The 20,165-nt window shown below is 47.7% G+C and overlaps 1 protein-coding gene across 6 annotated transcripts in view; it reads right to left on the bottom strand.

Moving 5' to 3' along the window:
• NTM (neurotrimin) overlaps nucleotides 1-20,165 on the bottom strand; it is a 963,501-nt gene that overhangs the window by 667,758 nt on the left and 275,578 nt on the right. For 2 of the 6 annotated variants that reach the window (XM_023185889.3, XM_023185891.3), the window contains exon 2: nucleotides 9,768-9,886. The exons of the other annotated variants lie outside the window; for them this stretch is intronic. In XM_023185889.3, coding sequence (XP_023041657.1) covers nucleotides 9,768-9,822 — 55 coding nt within the window. In that variant the 5' untranslated portion in view covers nucleotides 9,823-9,886. The remainder of the gene's footprint in view (nucleotides 1-9,767; nucleotides 9,887-20,165) is intronic. 6 annotated transcript variants of the gene reach the window in all.

The raw sequence follows: 20,165 nt of genomic DNA, 5'->3' as shown, positions 1-20,165 counted from the left end.
ACTCAGGAGGCTGAGGCAGAAGAATCGCTTGAACTTGGGAGGCGGAGTTTGCAGTGAGCCCCGAGATTGAACCACTACACTCCAGCCTAGGCAACAGAGAGAGACTTGAAAGAAAGAAAGAAAAGAAAGAAAGAAAGAAAGAAAGAAAGAAAGAAAGAAAGAAAGAAAGAAAGAAAGAAAGAAAGAAAGAAAGAAAGAAAGAAAGAAAGAAAGAAAAGGGAAAGATTTGAGAGCAATTCTTTGCTATTTTTCCCTCTTTGGTTCATTTTGCTTAAAACCTACAAGCCCACTTTTTGCCAAAAGGGATGACGGTGGAGTGGGTACTGCACGTGGCAGGAGAGGAGCTTTTGGGGTGCCTTCTGTTACCTTGGAGTGAGGCAGCTGATGTGATATTTTAATAGGGATCTCATTTTAATAGCCTACAAATGAGAAGTCAGAGACAATTAAAATTCATTTCCAATTAATTGTTTTTTCTTCTCTCATTACCAAGAGTTGCCAGTTAGACACCAACAAAGCCTTCAAAACAAAAGCAGCTCCCAGCCTCCGCTTCAATCGGATGCCACCTGGAAGGAGGCTCCAGAGAGCGCCAGATCTTTGCTTCAAACTTCTCTCCCTTCAGCAAATGACTTCCCTGACCCCTTTGCGGGCAAGAGATAGCTCAAATCTTTAGAAGCTGGGACCCTGTAAGCCGTGAAGTCACGGACAAGTTTATTACCACGGCGCTGCAGGATACTTTTTTATAGTTTTTAATACTGGTTTATTTGCTCTCCTGAGGAATGGCCTCAGCTACCGCATTTCTTGAGACTGATTTAACTTCCTCCCTTTCCCCTTCTGTGCTGTGACCAAAAATCCAGGCTACGAAAAACATCCTGAGATGACAGAGCCTCACCTGGAGCCGGAAGCCTCAGTGCCCCCCCTGCTGAACTGCTGAGTGAAGTTGCTTTCCGCTCACCCGTGCAACAAGGGAGCCTCCTCCAATGCCCCTAGCATGCCTTCCAGCTCTACAACCTTCACTCTGCATTAAAAACACATTATCAATGGCATCTATGAAACACTTAATGGATGCTAAGCATCTCACATGCACACCTCACTTAATGCTCATAAAAAATCTCCTTAACCAGATGCCTTTGGTATCCACCACTTCTCAGGGGAAGAAACGAGGCTGCTACGGGACTTTTCCAAGCATGGCGAGCCAGGGTTTCAGCTTGGCTGATTCCAGAGTCTGACCTCTTAACTTCTATTTCCTCCATGATTTTGATCTCTGACCCCTTTTAAGATGCCAGAGTTCCTGGAAAACCCTCAGCCTTGTTCTCTCTCTCTCTCTGGATGGGGAGAATGTTCTAGTTAAACTCCTCACCTCATCTGGAGCTTGATGACTAGAGTGGACGGCCCTGAATGACCAACCCTACAAGGTGCAGAGAAGCCAGGACAGGAACTCTACAAAACCCAGAGGGGCAGGGTCGCTTCCCCAGGCTCCAGCCCCCTTCGAAAGCAGAAGGCTGTGTTCCCCCTACCAGCCACCACTAGTGGAACAAGCCTCCCCAAGTTCTCACTGAGCCTTACTTTATTATTATTATTGTTGTTGTTTGAAATTCCTCATGATAACTGGGATAGATTTCTTAGGAAGCCAAATAATGGGATGCATTTCCACCCTGGCTTTATAATTAATGTTTGCATCATTTATCTTTCGTGGAAAGATTATTCTGACTAACGAGGTTCTGGGCCACTAATTCATTACACTGCCTTGTCACTTCCTGCTCCTTCTTATTACCCAGAAATAGACTCATTAGTCAGAGTTCAATGACAGGGAGAAATTGTGTTCCTTCATTTAATTTCCTCACTCACTTCTGGGCCCCATGTTTGTCTGAAATTGGGGATTAGAAGGGGGAATAAAGGAGTAGTCTTAAGTCTCTGCTTCAGACTCATTATATTTTCCCCTTTGTTCCCGTCCAACAGGGAAAGGGCCAGGAGAGCTTGTGGTGGCCACGCAGGTGCTGTCCTTTCACCACTCAAGGCTAGGAGCAGGGGAGGGGGCACAGCCCAAGCACTTAGGGACTTGCAACATATAATCAAGGTTTTTTTTTTGTTTTTGTTTTTGTTTTTAATCTCCACTCACAATTCGTAGTACTACCTGGGAATCCTTAGGAGTATCCAGGCATTGCTGATAGTAAATGCTGTAGAAGATATTTATAGATAGATAGATAGATAGATGATAGATAGATGTAGATATACACGCACACATACATGCATGACACAAAGTGCTTCCAAAGTTCTCTGCCACAAGAATGTAAGGTGATATAATATAGACACTAACAGCCCAGGCTCATGTTCCATTGGCACGAATTCAAATCCTGCCTCTTCTCACGCAAGTTGCAAGGCCTTGTTCAAGATACTTAACATCCCCTGGCTGCGGCTTCTCAACCACAAAACAGGAATGACAAAAGCTATCTCTCATCATTATGAGGCTCAAACCGCAGAAAGCACCAGAAGTGGATTGCACAGTGTGCGGCAACTATGACTATTAGGAACTTGGAAGAAAGGTGCCCTTGGAGTTCAACTAATCAAAACCCAGCAGTGGGAAGAGATGGTGTCTCCAGGCAGTGGGTCCCAATCCTGGCAGCACAGAGGAGACACCTGCAGACGCCCGGGCCCACCCAGACTGTTGGAGTTGGAATCTCAGGCATGCGGGGAGGGCGTCTATGGGTTTAAAAGTTCCATGGTGGTTCTAAGGTGAGACCAGGGTGACAAGCCCTCAAGGTCTCAAGGTCTGCTCAGGGACGTTTCACTCCTGGGCTGTTCCTGTTGAAAGACGCTTGAGGCTGGACACTTGCTTACTGCTGTAAGGCAGGAAACTATCCGGGGCCCTCCATGACCAGGATTAGTACTCATGTGGTTCCAGGTTCTGGGAGGCTCAGTGGGGGCAAATGTAGGTGTATCACCTCTGTCATAGGGCTGTTCCCCTACTGGGGAGCTGGAATCAGAGCACCGATGAGTGCTTACACTCAAAGCAAAATAAATGCACGGAAGAAAAAGGGTGGATTCAGGGCCAGGCGCGGTGGCTCAAGCCTGTAATCCCAGCACTTTGGGAGGCCGAGACGGGCGGATCACGAGGTCAGGAGATCGAGACCATCCTGGCTAACAGGGTGAAACCCCGTCTCTACTAAAAATACAAAAAATTAGCTGGGCGAGGTGGCGGCGCCTGTAGTCCCAGCTACTCGGGAGGCTGAGGCAGGAGAATGGCGTAAACCCGGGAGGCGGAGCTTGCAGTGAGCTGAGATCCGGCCACTACACTCCAGCCCGGGTGACAGAGCACGACTCCGTCTCAAAAAAAAAAAAAAAAGGAAAAGAAAAAGGGTGGATTCGAGGGTGAGCACCCAGCCTGTGGATCCTGTGGATCAGGAAGACTTTCCCAAGGAAGGGTCTTCCGCTGAATTATTAAGAGTCCTGAGGGTCACCCAGGAACAGAGGCATCGGAAGTGCTTTCTAGGCAGAAGGAGTAAAGACTACTACAAAGCCCATGTGGCTAGAACAAGAACAACCCACGGAAGAGCAGAGCCGGAGAGCAAGCAGAGGCCAGGATCCACAGGCTTTGTAGATTCTGCCCAGAATTGGGGTCCTCCTCTTTAAGGGAAAAGGCAGCTTTTAAATGAAGGAATCCCAGGTAGGGCACAGAGGCGGGATGGCAAGATCCAATAAGCCAGCTCTGAAACCCACTTACTTCCTTGCAGCATAATCGTGAGGACCAAGGCCATGGCATGGAGCAAGGGGCCAGCCAAAGCCCTCCCCCTCTGCTAGAGTCCCCGAGGCTTCCAAGTCAGTTCTTTAGAGAACATTGCATGGCCCCAGACCCCAGTGCATAGAACTGAATCTCTCAGACGTGAGACCTGGATCTTTACTCACCCAGGCACAGGCCAATAGCTCAGCTTCCAGAAATGTTGATCCCAGCCACAGCTGGAAAAGAATGCCCTCCTCCCTAGTACGTCATCCCACTGGAATGGTAGTGTGTCACCAGCCTTCAGTGAGTGCAGCTTTGTGAGTCCTTCACCAGGACCCCTGCCATCTCTGTTACACTGATCTTATCCATTTGTGGACCAGAGAGGCTGAGGACCCTGTTGTGGGTGGGGGACTCTGGGAATGCCATCCAGGGCTACTTGGCTTTCAGTCAACCTCTGCCCAGAGATCATAGGCATCTCCCATCTCAGGATGTCAGAATCGGATGTGTTTGTCTAACATGTCTCTTCATTCTGGGATCCTCTGTTCTGGGAGGGGTGGTTGTAGGCATGGCTCCAATGGGGTGGGCCAGGCTGGGGGCAGACCGGTGGTCTCCTACCCTCACAACGCCTTGCGCGTTTGTGGTATATTATGTGTTTATGGTCAATGATCTCCTCCTCAGTGAAGCTAGTCATTAGAAGTGAATCCTTGAGTCTGGCCTTAGCTGTTTGTAACTGTAAATTTCATTGAAATAGAGGAAACCTCTGGCAATTATAAGACAAGAGGCAGGGCCAGGGGCAGGGTGTGGACATCTCATGAGCCATATTCTAAGGCACTGCTTCTCCCATGGCAGTAATGCTGAGAGCTAAGGAGTGATAGGCAGGGTGAAGGGTGGAGGGCGGGCCTCACTCAGTCACTTGACCACAGGTTGAGGAATTCAGTAGCCCTGGGCACTGAAGCCTCAGAACAGATGTGTTGTCTCCAATTACCAGGAGAAAAAAATACTCCAGACTGATGCAGTGACCTTAGTGAATATGTAGCCTAGTATAGACTACACATTACAACATCACATTTACTGTTTATTTTTATTCCTATGACCATTAAGAGAAATAGAGTTAGCAAAACTGGATATTGAACAATGTGTGTCTTAAACTATTTATTATTCCTTATCTCAATTAATTTTCAAAACAGCATTGGGATATATATCATACCCAGCGCACAGATAAGGAAACTGGAGATCAACATGGGAAATTGACAAAAGTCAGGCAAAATACGGTGGGGTGGGAATTTGTCTCGGAAGCCTCCTTTCTGAGGCTGACGGCCAGTTCTGCTTGTTCCCAGACATTGGGACTGAGTCTAGATGGATGCATTTTGTGACTTTTTTAGTTTGTTAGGGCTGCCGTCACAAAATACCCTAGACTGGGTAGCTTAGGCAACAGAAATGTATTTCCTTGCACTGTGCAGGTTAGAAGTTCAAGATCAATGTGTCGGCAGCGTCAGTTTCCTCTTAGGCGTCTCTTGCAAATGGTCGCCTTCTTTCTGTGTCTTCGCATGAACGTTCCTCCCTGTGTGCTGTGTCCCCATCGCTTTCTATAAGGACATCAGCCATGCTGGATTCGGGCCCAGCCAGATGACCTCTTTTTGCCCTAATCACCTCTTTAAGTATCTCCCAACACTGTCACCTTCTGAATTACTGGAGGTCAGGACTTCAACATGTAAATTTTGGAAAGATCCTGTTCAGCCCGTAACAGTGACCAAACAGTATGGACAAAGCTCTTTATCCTTCACTTACCAGGGATCTCTACTTGGCTTTTCACATCAATGCAATCACTGTTTACACAAAATATTTTTTACCCTGTAGTACAACAAGGTTTACTTTCTGAATGACTGGGCAAATGTCAGGATTAAGATAACTCACTCCAGAGATGAGGCGTGGGAAGGATGGGTAACAGGGAGCCGCTGTCTCCAGGTGTCAGCCTTGAGAGGAGATCCCTTCTTAATTTCCCTGAGGGACGGGAGGGAACGCGTGAATGCCACTGGCAAACGCAGATGGCATTTAGAGCACGGTTCTCCCTCAGGCTTGTTGGGTACCCATCCATGGCTGCAGGAAGCAGTTCTGTGGGTCCTGTCTCTGGTGCCCAACAGAGGCGGAGGATATGGGCTCCAGGAGTTCAAAGTCAGGAGCACACGAGGGTGTGCCAAGTGATCCTAGTCCTTTTGTTTAGCGTCTCTGAGTAACAATCGTCCCTTTATTCTGTCTGTCATTAAAGGATGGCAACACATGTAAAAGAGTGGCTTTTAAATGTTGCTGGAAAAAGGAAATATTAAAATCTAAAAAAAAAAAAAAAATCAATGGAAGAGAGCAGTGGTCCCCTTCTGACTAACAGCATTCTATAAGCTCTTGACTTTGGGGATAATGAACTACATCTCAAATCTACTTGGTTTATTTTACTAAAATTATCAAATTAACATATAGGAAGAAGAAGATGCGGGAACTGCGACGTATGGCGCGTGTTCATTTGGTACCTGGCACTGGGGATAGACAGCTGGAGAGACAGGGAATTTAATTTCCTGGGGCCCGTACGCCTCTGAGTGATTGGCAGGCTAATTTTGCTCTCCACTAGGCCTGGTATTGAAAGGAAGTGAAGATGCAGAAAGCTGCCAAGAACTGTTCCTTGCATTGGCAAAAATTCTAGACCTCATTAGAAAAATCAAGAACTAGATTCAGAAATTTGGAAGGCCATGGTGAAAGGGGATTTTTAAAGTAATGATAATTATTAAATATTGTCAGAGCATCCTTTTACAGGTACTTGGTCTCTGGTTAAGCTTATACAGTATTACACTGACATGCTTCTGTCCTCATGTTGAGAGGTTCAGAGAATTTAATAAATTGCCCAAGGGCACACAGCAAATTGGTAACAGATGCAGGTCTCAAACTGGGTTCTTCTAAATCTGGGCCCGGCTCTTTGTCACCTGACTGTGCTGGCTCCACTGGAGCCCTGTCCAGAGCGGCCTAGCAGTCAAGAGTTTGGTTGATCTGCAAAGCGAGAGGGAAGCAAGCCCAGGGTGGTCCAAAGACTTTCCTTTCCTGTCACCCTCTGCTCTTTTGGGATAGGATTTTCATCCCAAAGCAGTTAAGTGCACAAATACTGTAGTCAGATAGACGCGAGTTCTAATTCAAGCTTCAAGGTCATGTGACCTTGGGCAAATTATCTCATCGCTTTAAGTCTGGATTTCCTGGTTTGTAAGAAGAGGATGAAAAAACCAGTATCATAGAATTGCTTTGAAAGTAAGATAAATCTGTGTGTGTCTGTGTGTATAGTAAGGTGTCTGACTCTTAGTAAGGCTTAGCTTAAAAAAAAAAAAAAAAAAAAAAATGGTTACAAAAACATCCTTGTCCAAAGAGAGAGAGGGAATCCCAGCAATCGTCAGTCCTCAAAGCCGGCTTTGCCAGGGATGGCAAGGGTGTGACTTGCTATTGAAGACCACACATTTCTTTGTTTCCGTCTCTGCTGGTAATGGTGCACACAGTCCCCTCACACTCACTGCTGCTCCCTCAAAGCTAGAGAACCAGAGCTGAGAAGCAGAAACGCTCTCAGTGGCCTGGCCCCTGCTGCAGACAGACAGAGGGGTCAAGGAAAGCCTCAGGACCCGAGGCAGAGAGAGGAATGGAGTGACAGAGATCCATGTTGGACCCAAGATGATTAACTGTGCCAACCTGGGGCACTGGCGCTAGGGAGACGGCCAGATCGATGGATTCCAAGCAAATGAAGAGCCTGGCGCATTCAGCGGCCAAGCTGTGAAGTTAAACACAGCGACGGGGCCAGGCGTTTGGTGAGCGATGAGGGTGACGAAACAGGACACATGTATCTGGGGAAACAACACTGAGAGGCCAGATCTAATTCTGAAAAATGTCTTTGCTCTTGTCACCTTTCAAAGGCACAATCACAGTTCTGTGAGTATGCATGTAAGAATGTGAATGTGCGTGTGAGCACGTGCCAGCGTTTGTGTGTTGGGGGGGTGTGTGTGTAAACACTACCCCTTTGTCTTCTTATCCCACCAGGGCCCAGGAGTGCTGGGGAATGTGTTGTTTATTAGGTAGGTGCAAATAGAATTTCATTCCCGTGGTTCCGAGAATCATAGCATATTAAAACTATTCAAATATATCCCGTGTACTTATATACTCTGTGGAAAATGTTCTTGTAAAATTAACATATACTCTATTACCTCCTTATTAATGGGAAATTCTGAGGGACTGCCTTCATCCATCACAATAAGCTGGGCCCCTCAGCGTTCCCCGCCACGAGCTGACAAGGCAAGCTCTGAGGTCCACAGGGAGCCAGGAGGGAAGGCCGTCCCTTTTCCACCACGCAATGCCTGCCCTATGCAGAAAAGGGAGGACCTCAAGACCAGGGAGCAATTATGCTGCAGCCCTTATTCTGTGAACATACTCAAAGAGACACGAATGTTCCCGCTAAATCAGTGACTCCACCAGCCTTGATCCACAGGCCTTGGCTGTGGCAGAGGGACTGCAGGAAGCCAAGAGGCTAAGAACCCACCTTCTTATTGCCATGTTGGGCAGCTTCTAGGAGTGCTTCCTGGTTGTAGATCTTCTTCCCTTTCAAAGCAGGTTGGGGGTGGTGCACAGCCCTTGCTCGGGCTAGGAGCCAGATACATGGCAGCTTAATTTTCCCCATTACGCATGGCAAATACCAAGAAGCATTCCCAGGTGTGTCTGCAGCCGTGTAAATCTGACATGAGTCACAGTGTCTTCGGAGGAATGAAAGACCACAGGACGGGGACATGGCATACATGAAAAAAGACGCTTTGTGATTTTCAACATACGGTGACACTTTTCCTAATTTAGAGGGGGAAGCTGGGTTTTGAGTTTTCTTTTATGCCCCCTCTTTGTGAAAAGCAAGGGAAAGAAGATTTAAAGAACATCTGTGTATTCAAATGATAGAAATAGAAGTATACGCTTTCAGGAACAAATTCTAGTATTTTTGTCTCTTTTGAAGATTTCCGAAGCCTATAGATACATCTCTCGTGTGTGTGCGAGAGCGTTTCCTCTGAGGCCTTAGACACAGTTGAAATTGTTTTTGTCTTTTTCCCCTTTCTGCTAACCCAGCCCCCACTTCATTCTGTTGATCTCCTTTAATTGGACATAAGATAAAACTGAGTATGTTCAATATTTTTATTGAATTGAGTTTTATGTTTCCAGTCTGGATTTATAGACTGTTAAATAGAATGTTTTACGTTTCTCTCTCAAAGAAAATAACAAATACATGTGGGACAGAGCCATCGGTCAATTATATCAGTGGATTGTTGGCAACTCACAGGTGGAACAAAACAAGAGCATTTTCACTCTACTCTTAGGGGAAAGCAATTATATTTAAGAGCAGTAGAAAGCCAAAACTAGTCTGGAGCTTCAAAACGCCTTTCTTGACTGACCAAGGAAAGGTACAGTGACTACAATGACAAATCAGCCCCCAGCTCTTTTAGAAAGCTACTCTGCCTCATGCTAAAGAGAAAATAAGTGATGTTTCAGCCTCGGCGACCAGGCAAGAAGAGAAAAATACATTGACAGTAATTGGATAGACCGTAAAATTAAGTAAAAAATTCTTAATGTACAAGATCTCAGTTTTCCCACAAACCTCCTTTCTGTTCAGTAATTTCCAAACCATTTACTGCCTGACCATGTCAGGAATGACATTCTTCCTTGTTCTTGATTTTCCTTCCTGGAATGTTTTAATCCAGAACACTTCTCCCTACTTCCTCTAGGCCCTACCCACAGCAATGTAGCTGACACATAGCATTAGGGTGCAAAACCTCAAATCCTTTCTGACTTGAAACTTCACCCAGGAAAGACCTCTTAGCAAAAGTGCTGGCTATTGTGTCACAAGACAAACCCCTTTCAAAGAGCAAAGCCATCATCATCGCAACAGCCAGAGTCACCACCTGGACCTTCCGTCGTGAGGAAAGGATTCTCCACCGAATCTGGGGGGAAGACCCCCCACCAGTCTGCGCAAAAGATGAAGAATTGAGTATGCACCTACCTGTGCCCTTCCACTTCCACCTCTTCCCACCTTCCCCGTTTCTTTTTCCGCTCATTTTTTTTCCACTTTAAAAACATCCAACTTTGCCTTGGGGATGAGCAGAATGAAATGTCACTTACCTATAAAAAGAGACAGAAGAAAAAGCCATGCATCACATTACACACAAGTTCTTTGAAATCAAGGCCAGCTTCCGACTTTGAAACTGTAACAATGAGTGAATATTATTTTTTCATCCTACCTTTCTATATTTAATGAAACTCAGGATTTTGCAAGTAACTCCTCCCCAGGGCCCAGTCTGCCTTCATGATTTTCCTTTTGTTTCTTTGCATCCCCCGGCCCTCTTCACCACCCTAGCCCCACATCATCTGTCCCAGCTTCATGGATGAAAGGTCAGGAAGGAATGAGGGGGGATGCACAGACCCAGAGATCAAGGCCTGCCCTCAGATGCTGGCAGCAAGGTTTCGAGGCACGAGGAGCCGGGTTTTGCCTCTTTTCTCACAGGCCACAGAGATAAGACCCAGGGTCAGCGCCGGCTGGTGCCTCTCGGGAGGAGGGAGGAAGGTCAGCTCCCCGCAGGGTGACTTTCCACCTGGTGGCTTCGGGGCTCTTTCAAATGACTCTGCTCTGAGTCTTCCTCCTCTCTCCCTCCCTCACCCTCACCCTCGGCCCCTCCTGGTTTGGGTGTGAATGAATTCACCCAAGGTCTCCATCCCCCACTTCATCCTGCAGCATCTGTCTTTCAGACCTGCTTCTACAGAAAATCTCATTATTGCAGCACCCTGAGGCCAACAACCACCTGAATGGGTCATTGTGTTCAGGCCCCTGTCTCAGTACAGGATGCAAACTGGTCCACCTGAGTCCTGTGGGACCCTTTGAGAACCCTGAGATGCTGAGTCCCCGCCTTGCCTGGCTCCTGGCCCCAGAGGCTCCCTGTCTTCATGCAGCAAGCTCCTTGAGGCCCACTGATTCGGTTCTGTCCCGCTGGCTGAAGGGAAGCCAGGCTCTGAGCATTCAACTGCCAAGAACAGCCCCTCACCCAACACACTATGTAGTGGATCCTTCACATGCTCACATATTGGAAAATTGACTTCAATGTCCTGCTAGTGTCTTCTTCTTATTATGCCTGAATAACTCAGTTCCTTTTAGCCTATTCTTAGAGATTTCAGTTTTCCATCTTTCCTCCTCCAATCTCCTATGAGACCCTCTGTGGAGGACAGCTCAGAGCTGAGCCCTGGAGAGAGAAGCAGCCATATGTCCCCCAATTCTGTTGCTGCATCCCCCAATCAAGATGCTCTGCCAGAAACGGAATTATGGTCAAATATTGCATCCCGATCACATTAGTATATTAAAGACTTGGAGAGGATTCGAGGCAAAGATCTATGCTTAAACTTTTCCTAACAGTATTTGACTCAGAAATGTTTCTTGCTATACATAAATTAAAACACCATACTTCAGAAGGATGACTACTTTTTTTCTCATTATGAATGTTAAACTAAATACAATTGATCTGATATTATCACAAGCAGTGGCCAGAGGACCCTGAAGTCAATGATCCACCCACCATGCCCTACAGAAAGCCTGGGCTGAGGGCTCAGTATACAGGGTCTGGCTCAAGTCCCTCACCCAGTGTGATGAAGGGCTATCCCCTTGCTCCCTGAAGCTCTCTCACCTGTGAGATATGAAGACCCCAAAGCACCCTGCACACTAGGGTGTGGTGAGGCTGCAACGATACTTTAAATGTGCTTTTCAAACTGTGAAGAACGAAACACTTCAAGGGGCTGGTGTTGTCAGTACCTCTGTTCCTGAGGCCACACTCATGGGAGAAGAGATCACTTGGCCTCAGCTGCCCTGGGAGCTGGTGAAAAATGTGTGGTTTTGACTGCGGTCGGTCAATGAGACATCAGAGGCAGCAGGTCCTTGAATACTTCCCTGGCTCTGGACCCTGGAACTGATCCCAGGGCTCTTTCCCATCTTTAATATCTCTGCCTACATGTCTTCCTCTATCACACGGGGAAGCTCTCTCTGCCTTCTCGGTGCTTACATCTATTTTTTTCTTCTTTTTGGAGTCTCACTCTGCTGCCCAGGGAGTGCAGTGGCGTGATATCAGCTCACTGCCAACCTCTGATGCCCAGGTTCAAGCGATTCTCGTGCCTCAGCCTCCCGAGTAGCTGGGATTACAAGCGCCTGCCACTACGCCCAGCTAATTTTTTGTATTATTAGTAGAGACAGGGTTTTGCCATGCTGTCCAGGCTGTTCTCTAACTCCTAACCTCTGGTGATCTGCCCACCTCAGCCTGCCAAAGTGCTGGAATTACAGGCATGAGCCACCACGTCTAGCTGCTTACACCTTTTAAAGCTTGTGATCCTGCTGTCTCTGCTCTGTGGCTTTGCATCTGGGCAAGTTTCTCTGCAGACCAGGAACCTCTAAGTAGGGGGAGGAAAGAGAGGCCGCTCTGTCAGAGCAAGGCTTGCCGTCCTCGTCTGCCTCCTCTGTTAGTCTTGAATAAGAGAGAATGCAAGGACAGACGGGCATCAGCATAATGACGCGTCCATGTAGGTCGGTGAACGTAAGAGCTGCACCACGTGGGTGTGGAATGTCAACAGCTGGGGAAGCTGTGGGGCAGTGGGAAAAGGGGTCTATGGGAATACTCGGTATTTTCCCCTTATTTTACTGGAACCTAAAGCTGCTCCAAAAATAAAGTTTATGAATGAAAACAAATTACAGGCCCTTAAGTTCTTATTCATTCAAGAAAATCTTCTCAAGCACATTCTGTGTGTAAGTCCCAGAATAATTTCTTATTGAACGGGAGCATTGTGAGAGATGACTGCATTTTCTGTGTACAGTGGACAGAATGGAAGAAATGGGACTAAGATCCTAGCCCTGGGAGAGATTGAAACTTAATGGAAAGAGAGCAATATGTCTATAAAAGGTAAGGGAAATAGAAAACCATGCTGTCCCACGATTATCTCCCCACCCCACCCCTTTATCTGTGCAAACCTCATCTACAATTTAAACCCAGCTTAAGTGCCACCTGGCCCCTCAGGTCTCTTCAGAGCTCATCTCAGAATGTGTCACTCACGCCTCACTCTTCCCCTCATACTCAACAGCTTGCTGCCTGCCTTGTCCTGTGGTTCTGTTCTGTTTCGCCATGTATTTGAGTCTGCTGTTCCCACTCTGCTTCTACATTTTGCCTTTGCAACCCTGAGAACATCTAGCCCAGGGTTTTCTGCAAAATGAGTTGTAAGAAAGCTCGAGGTTTCCAGACCTTTGTGAATGTGGAATTTGCAGATAAGAGATTGTGGGTCTATGCACACTACTGCGATGTGCTGAGATAGTGCTGAGGCTCCAGAGATAAGAGATACGATGCCTGCCTCCTTACGTCCTGGCGAGGCAGAGATGAGGAGATGCTGAGCTGTAATATAGCATCCTATTGACAAGACACAGGTAGGCAGGGGGTGCTCTGAGGAGACACAGGAGAAGTGTCTTCTATTTTGGTGCTAAGAACAATACAAAGGTAAAACAAACTGGAATTGGTGGAGATCACCAACAAAAACTTCCAAGAAGAGGCTGGCCCTTTGCGAGCAGCTACCTGATGACGTGCAGCATTAAAAACACTGGTCCACCCTCTGCCCTTTATTCTTCCATGCCAGGGAAAGCTTGCCTTATTTTTCCCCCTTCTTGCACTGCAGAGTTCTTCTGCGATGGAACTCCCCACTGACCTTTCCCAAATCCAAGGCTGGCCTCAGATGCTTGCCTCTCCAAAGAACTCAGAACCCTAGATAGCAGCTAACTCTCAGACTGGGCCAGTGCTGGCTTGATGCTGGGCCTCCACTCAAGGGTCCCCTCGCCTGACCCTTTTCGAAGACTTGTTTTTTCTTTTTTTTTGGCTGGTCTTTATAGGGCCATTGTAAAACCACAAGTGGAAACAGCTCAACTGCTCAAAGACGGTTCCATCTGAAGAGCTTGTCCTTCTCCAGGCCGGTCATCCTCCCGCTCACTGTGAGTGCAGAGAAGTGCCCCATTAACCCCCTCAGTTCCAGAGCCAGGGACACTTCTCAGCCTCTGAGAACTGAGCAACAGTGCCAGACCACTATGGTGGCTCACGGAGCACAGAGGACTCGGTCAAACCTGAAAAGAACAGATTCCACGTGTAGTGCAAGTGCTTTCTGCAGAAGTGGGTCATCTCCTTGGGAAGTGTTTATAGTGACAGTTCCATATCTACTCCAAACTTGGACCTAGACGAGCTCTGTCTCAAACACCCTCTTGGAAGACTTTTGGGCCTCCAAGAAAAGAAAAATAGGGTGAACAAGCCAGGGCTCAGCACGCAGGGGCAGAACAAGGTAGTGCTCCTTCCTCCTCCTCCCTGGCTCTCATGCCCCGCCCTCCTCCTTTGTCCAAACTGAACCGCAAAACCCATCAGTAGGAGCTCTGCCTCCTGTGACCTGCAGCAGTATATCTGTGACACAGGCTACAGGTGCCCAAGCCTCCGACTCCTTCTCCTTAGCATCTGTCAAGGACCTATGTCAAATCCCAAGTCGATCCATGAGGTTGGGAGGATGGCTCCTCAATGCCTGCAGTTATTCACTGGATTCAGAAGTGCCTCCTCATAGCCCCTGCTGCATCACAGGAAGGAAAAGAAAGGGAGAGTTGCTTCTGTGTCTTTTTAGGGGAAGAAATGAAGTGGGGTCATCTAGAGGTGCAGTATTTTTAGGCAAGTCTTTTTAAAAGACTATGTGGGTGGATTTAAAATCTTTTCTCCAGCCACCCCCCTAACTGGGATGGTGGTGGTATGGAGACGAATCTCTTACACTTTTTTTCCTATGGTCTTTTCTTTCCTTGCATAAAACACTGCTGGAATGCAAAGCCTTCTCCCTTTACCTACCCACGTCTCCTCTATGCCCTAGAGCGTGAGGTCTGGCACTAACACTTCGCTGGTGGGAATACTGAGGCCCAGGAAAATGGCAGGCGAGGATCTGGTGGATTTGAGGGAAATAAAGGAGAAGCAGAGATAACTGACTACTGGTTTAGGCTGTCCCTCATCTGCCCTCCCATTCCTTCTCCGACTGAGGGAGGAAGTCCTCCCGGGACCTAAGGCACAGATTCAATGGTGGGATGGGGCAGGTGCCCAGATGGGCAATGGATTTGGTCCCAGCATTTCAGAATGGCACTGCTTCTATGCTGCTCTGAGTCTTCCAGTGGAGACCAGAGTTCCTCTGAGCAGCACTTTTCCTTCCCCTTCCTTGCCTCACATGGAGCTTGGCTGGGCAGGAGATTTTTCTTTTCATTCCAGTGAGCGTATTTATTAATTTCCACAGTCAGACAGAACAATGTGCTAAACATCTAGGGAATCTCAACTGTCCTCCCTGCCAGCCCACCCTCCTTTCTCCACCACTCCTGAGTGGGGAATGGACTCGGCAGGGTCTGTGGTCCCAGCCCACCAGCAGGCCGAGCCCACAGCCTCCCATCTGTGTCTTTTACAGCAAAGCAGCTGAGAGCAGCCCTCTGCACAGAAACAACCAAGCCAGAGACTTCTTTGTGTTTCTGGAAGGCCCGGAGGTTGTTGCTGACCTTGCCTTGTTTCAGGTTTCCTGTGTTTCCAAAAAGGAAGGAGGAAGGTACCAGATTAAATGCTACCAATTAGTATCTTCTCCTGGATGATGGAGCAAGTATCTGGAAATTGCTAAGAATTCCAGAAAACACAAAGGATAACTCTGGTGCAGGGTAAGGATGGGAGCCCCCCTTTTCTTCACAGCTGAGCTATCAGATCCTAAGCCGGTAGTTCTCAGCTTTGTCTGCACACAAGAATGACTTCAGAAGACTTGAAAAAGCCGCATGCCCAAGTCGTATCCCAACCCAGTCACCTCAGAATCCTTGAGAGTGGGACCCTGCACTCCTGTTTCTACAAACTCTCTAAGCGACTCCAACATGCAACCAAATACGGGAAGCAGTGTGCTTGAGCATGCCTGAGGACCGGGAGGGGCTAGGTAAAACACAGGTGCGAGCCCCAGGCCCAGCGTTTCCAATCGAGTACATTTGCATGTGGCCTGAGAGTTTTCATTTCTGAGTAGCTGGGTGGATTAATCCATTTTGCATGGATAGAAAAGAATACTTGAGACTGGGTAATTTGTAAAGAAAAGAGGTTTATTTGGCTCACAGTTCTGCAGGCTGTATAAGTAGCATGGCTCCAATGCCAGCTTCTGGTGAGGCCTCAGGGAGCTTCCACTCATGGCGAAAGGCAAGGGGAGTGGGTGCGTCACATGGTGAGAGAGGGAACAAGAGCCAGTGTGGGAGGTGCCAGGCTCTTTCTGACAACCAGATCTCATGTGAACTAACAGAGCCAGAACTCACTCAGTACTGCCAGAACCCCACCAAGCCACTCTTGAGGGATCCGCTCCCATGACCCAAACACCTCCCACCAGGTCTCACCTCCATCCTTGGGGGTCACATTTCAGCATGAGATTTGGAGGAGACACACACCCAGCTGTAAGACTGGGCGATGCCACTGCTATTGGCAGATACCAGATTCTGAGAAGCTCTGCATTAGACGGACCCTGAGACTCCCGGAGGAAAAAAAAAAAACCTGTTGGGACTGGAGGAGTTACTTCTTACTACAACTGTAGTTTTTGTGGCTGTGAGGTCCTCTCACCTCCTCCCAGGCTTACCTGGGACACACACAAGGACACCAGCTCTGCCTTTGGCGGTGGGGGTGGATGGGTCACCTGGCTTTTCCTTGACATTCTAGGGCTGTGTCTGGAAAGGAAGCCTTAGGCGAAAGGGGCTTCAACCACTGAAAGGAAAGGCAGATGACATCCCTTCTTCCTCCCTCTCCTGCTGCCAGAGGATTCTGACTTTGTGCCTTTAAAAATGAACCCCGCGATCTCACCAAACCTCCTCCTGAGGACAGGAAACAAGGTGTTTTTCTCCCACCATCACCGGTTACAGTCCTGCGCACACGAGAGCCGCCTGCTGAATTAATCAATGAGTGAACTCTCCATCTAACGGGCAGGGAAGCCAGGAGATAGTGACGGTGTTGCCGATGCAGAGGAAGCTGTTGTTGAGCTTCATCGACAAATATTGAACAAACACCTTCAATGAGCACCTGCCCACTTTTCTGATAAGGCTGGAGGCTGTAACAACCTGAGACAGGAATTTCACTCGCATGAAATTATGTAATTTACAGCCCTATTATCACCAGTGCATCCTGGTCATTCCGAAACCACTCCTCCAAAGGACAGGCTAGAAAAGAGGCCGCGAGTGGAGCCCTCTGAGGGGGTGCTTTGCTGGGGTCCCACCTGTGTTCTCATACTGGAAGCCCCCCCAGGACCCCACACAGAGGCGCCCCACTCCCTCAGCTCCAGGCACTCGGGCAGGAGCAGCAAGCAGGCTCCACTTTTGCATCCTGCTAAACATCCCACACTTTGCACAGATGAGGACTGCCCTCCACTCAGCCACTGTGGCAAGGGAGAGGCAGAGCCAGGGGGCTGCATTTTCTCCCTCCCTCTGAGCTTGTTCGTATAGTAAAACACAGAGACCCCACTGTGACTGCTGATCGCATCCAAAGCAAAGGCAGGTTTTGAAATTCATCAGAGATTTCTTCCGCAGCTGCAGCCAGCGAGGCCTGAGCCTTCCCCTCCCCCAGGGCCCTCCGGCTGATGTCAGAACTCCGGTGGAAGCCAGGAGGACTGTGAGGTTGTCTTTCCAGTGGGCCACATCTGTTTCTGAAGGCTAAGAGAGACAGCAGGTGGAGGCAGACATGTGAGACTGAAAGAACAAAGGAAGAAAAAAAAGATAACTTCAAAATTAAAAGGTCCCTAAGAAGGGAAGACTGTAAAGGAAGCACTGAGGTCTCTTCTTTTCTGCCTTCTCCTTTCTGGAGTTGGCTCTGTGGTCCACACAGGGCACACCCACGGGAACCTGGTGAAGGAGGCCTGCTTCATCCAGTCCCTGGGAGAAATTGCAGCAGCTGGTCAGATAGGGTGGTGGCTGTAATCATGCTACAGTCTGTGATCGGTGGGTTTTATGGAGATGTTTAGGAGATCGGTAATAAGGTTGCTCCAGTAAACAGTCTGGCAGGGCAGTAAAGGATGAAGGCAATCGCACAAGTTGCATTCCAAGTGGCTTTCTGAAGACGGAGTGACTGCCACTCACGGCCACCTGTGCCAGGGTGCGCTTCCTGATCGGAGGGCCTGGAATGCCTTGACTGGCTCAGATTCCTGCCCTGCTGCAGCGGGGAGCAATCCTATTATGTCCATTCTCACTGGTTTGCTTGTTTTTCATTGAGAAAGCAGGTCTGAGTCCCGCTGCCCAACAGGCAGGGGAGAGTATGCTGGAGCAGTCACAATCCAGATGCTGACAAATCCCCCTGCCCACTCCAGAACCCGCTCTGCCTCTGTCCACAGGTAGGGTGAGCCAGCTGCTGTCTTGCCCCAAGTTGGGCTAAGTATTTGACAATAGTGCTGAGCAGCAATCTTCCAAAAACATCAACCATGAGAGTAAGCTGATCATGTCAGGAGGTGAGCCTGGGCCGCTGCGGCCTCTTGTTCTTCTGTCAGTTGTGCGTGACCTTGGGTCTGGGGCCCAGGCCAAGGGAATCAGGCCCGGGGCACCACCTTGCTTTGTTCCTGTTTGAGGCCACTGGAACTCTGAGTACACCAATTTTCCCAGTAAATATATCTGGTTGCCAAGGAAGCCTCATCAGGAACTGTGAGTGTTATCTCAAGCTTTTTCTCATAGAAAAAAACCACAATGATCTTGTCTCTATTCAGGTGCTGCTGCGTGTGCGAAGTCCTTTAGGTCCATTCATAGGATATTTGATCCTACAGAAGCCTTATGGGGTCCATCTTCTTTTCCACTCCCATTTTACACAAGAGGACATGGATATTGGGAAGGTTGTCATTTTCTTAAGGTCACAAGTTGTTAACTCATAAGTCTAGAACTCGAGTGACATGCCCCCAATCCTGTGTCCGTATTCTGAGCATTCTGATGGGAGAGTGTCTGCTTCCAGGACAAAGAGCAGCTCTGCTGGGGGCCACTCAGGCTGTTTGGGCCTGTACCTAACTGTTCCCTGACCTCAGAACAGCACAGCTGATGCGCTGACCAAAGCCTCCCCTTGAGTGGAATCCATTTTGCTTTTTATTATCTTTTTTTTTCTTTCCTTTTTCTTTGGGGGGCGCCGGGGGACAGAGTCTTGCTTTGTCACCAGACTGTAGTGTAGTGGCGTGATCTCAGCTCATTGCGACCTCCGCCTCTGGGGTTGAAGCAATTCTCCTGCCTCAGCCTCCCAAGTAGCTGGGACTACAGGCGTGTGCCACCAATCCCAGCTAACTTTTGTATTTTTAGTAAAAGATGGGGTTTCGCCAGGCTGGTCTCGATTCCTTGACCTCATGATCTGCCTGCCTCGGCCTCCCAAAGTGCTGGGATTATGAGTGTGAGCCACCACGCCTGGCCTTTATGATCTTTTCATCCCCAGCCTAGGAGACAAAGATTTAAATGTGCTAGTCCTGAGCAGAATGTATGTCCAAGAATCCTACCAATGCTGGTGAATGAGCTTTATTCCACAGCATCTGCCAGGGAATCTTGCTTAAAGTTTACTATGGAAGATGTGCAATTGATTTGAATGCAGATAACAATGAGTAGCTAATTCTCAATAAATGTTTTTAATAACTGGTTGGTATTTATTCAACTTGTTTTTCGACTAGCTATACACAACTAGAATTTATGTGGTGGTTACTGTGTGTTAAATGAAAATCAAATGATTATTAAAAACATTTACTGAGGATTAATTCTGCAATAACCACCTACACAGTATCTGTCAAAGTAAATCCTCAACAAATGCATATTTGAGGAGCTTAATTTAAATTGTTTTTACAAAGTAAACTTAAAAAAATACTTTTGAGAACAGTCGGTAGTTGCAAAAGTCAGGATCTAGGGTTTGTTGTTCACTCAGCTAAAAATGACAGCATTCTTGGCCTTTCGTATCTACGTATTTGTAAACCACATGCACCAAGAACCAAGAACTGAGCAAAAAACTAGAAATCTTGGTCAGTAGATTAAGTTTATATGTAACTTATTGAAGAATAATAGTATCTAAATGCCTGGAAAACATGTAGAGCTTGCACTGGAGTCACCCAGTCTCCAAACAATGACTCATTTACCAACCCCTGAAGAAGAAGGAGGCCAAGAGGTTTCTCGATATTTTCTTGAAATTGTATAACAGAATTTCCCCAGTAATTTTTTAAAATTCGGTATTTTCTTTTTCTAATGTAGTTTAAGCTCATCTCCTCTAGCGAGGCCACAGCGATATGAGAAATAGTGTTCTTATATCCCTCAACAGAGCCCTTCTTACGTAGACGATGATGATGATGATGATGATGATGATGATGATGATGATGATGATGA

The sequence above is a fragment of the Piliocolobus tephrosceles genome, chromosome 13 (genome assembly GCF_002776525.5).
Source record: "Piliocolobus tephrosceles isolate RC106 chromosome 13, ASM277652v3, whole genome shotgun sequence".
NCBI lineage: Eukaryota > Metazoa > Chordata > Mammalia > Primates > Cercopithecidae > Piliocolobus > Piliocolobus tephrosceles.
The sequence above is the reverse complement of the archived record's forward strand: the minus strand, read 5'-3'. Positions and strand labels throughout refer to the sequence as shown.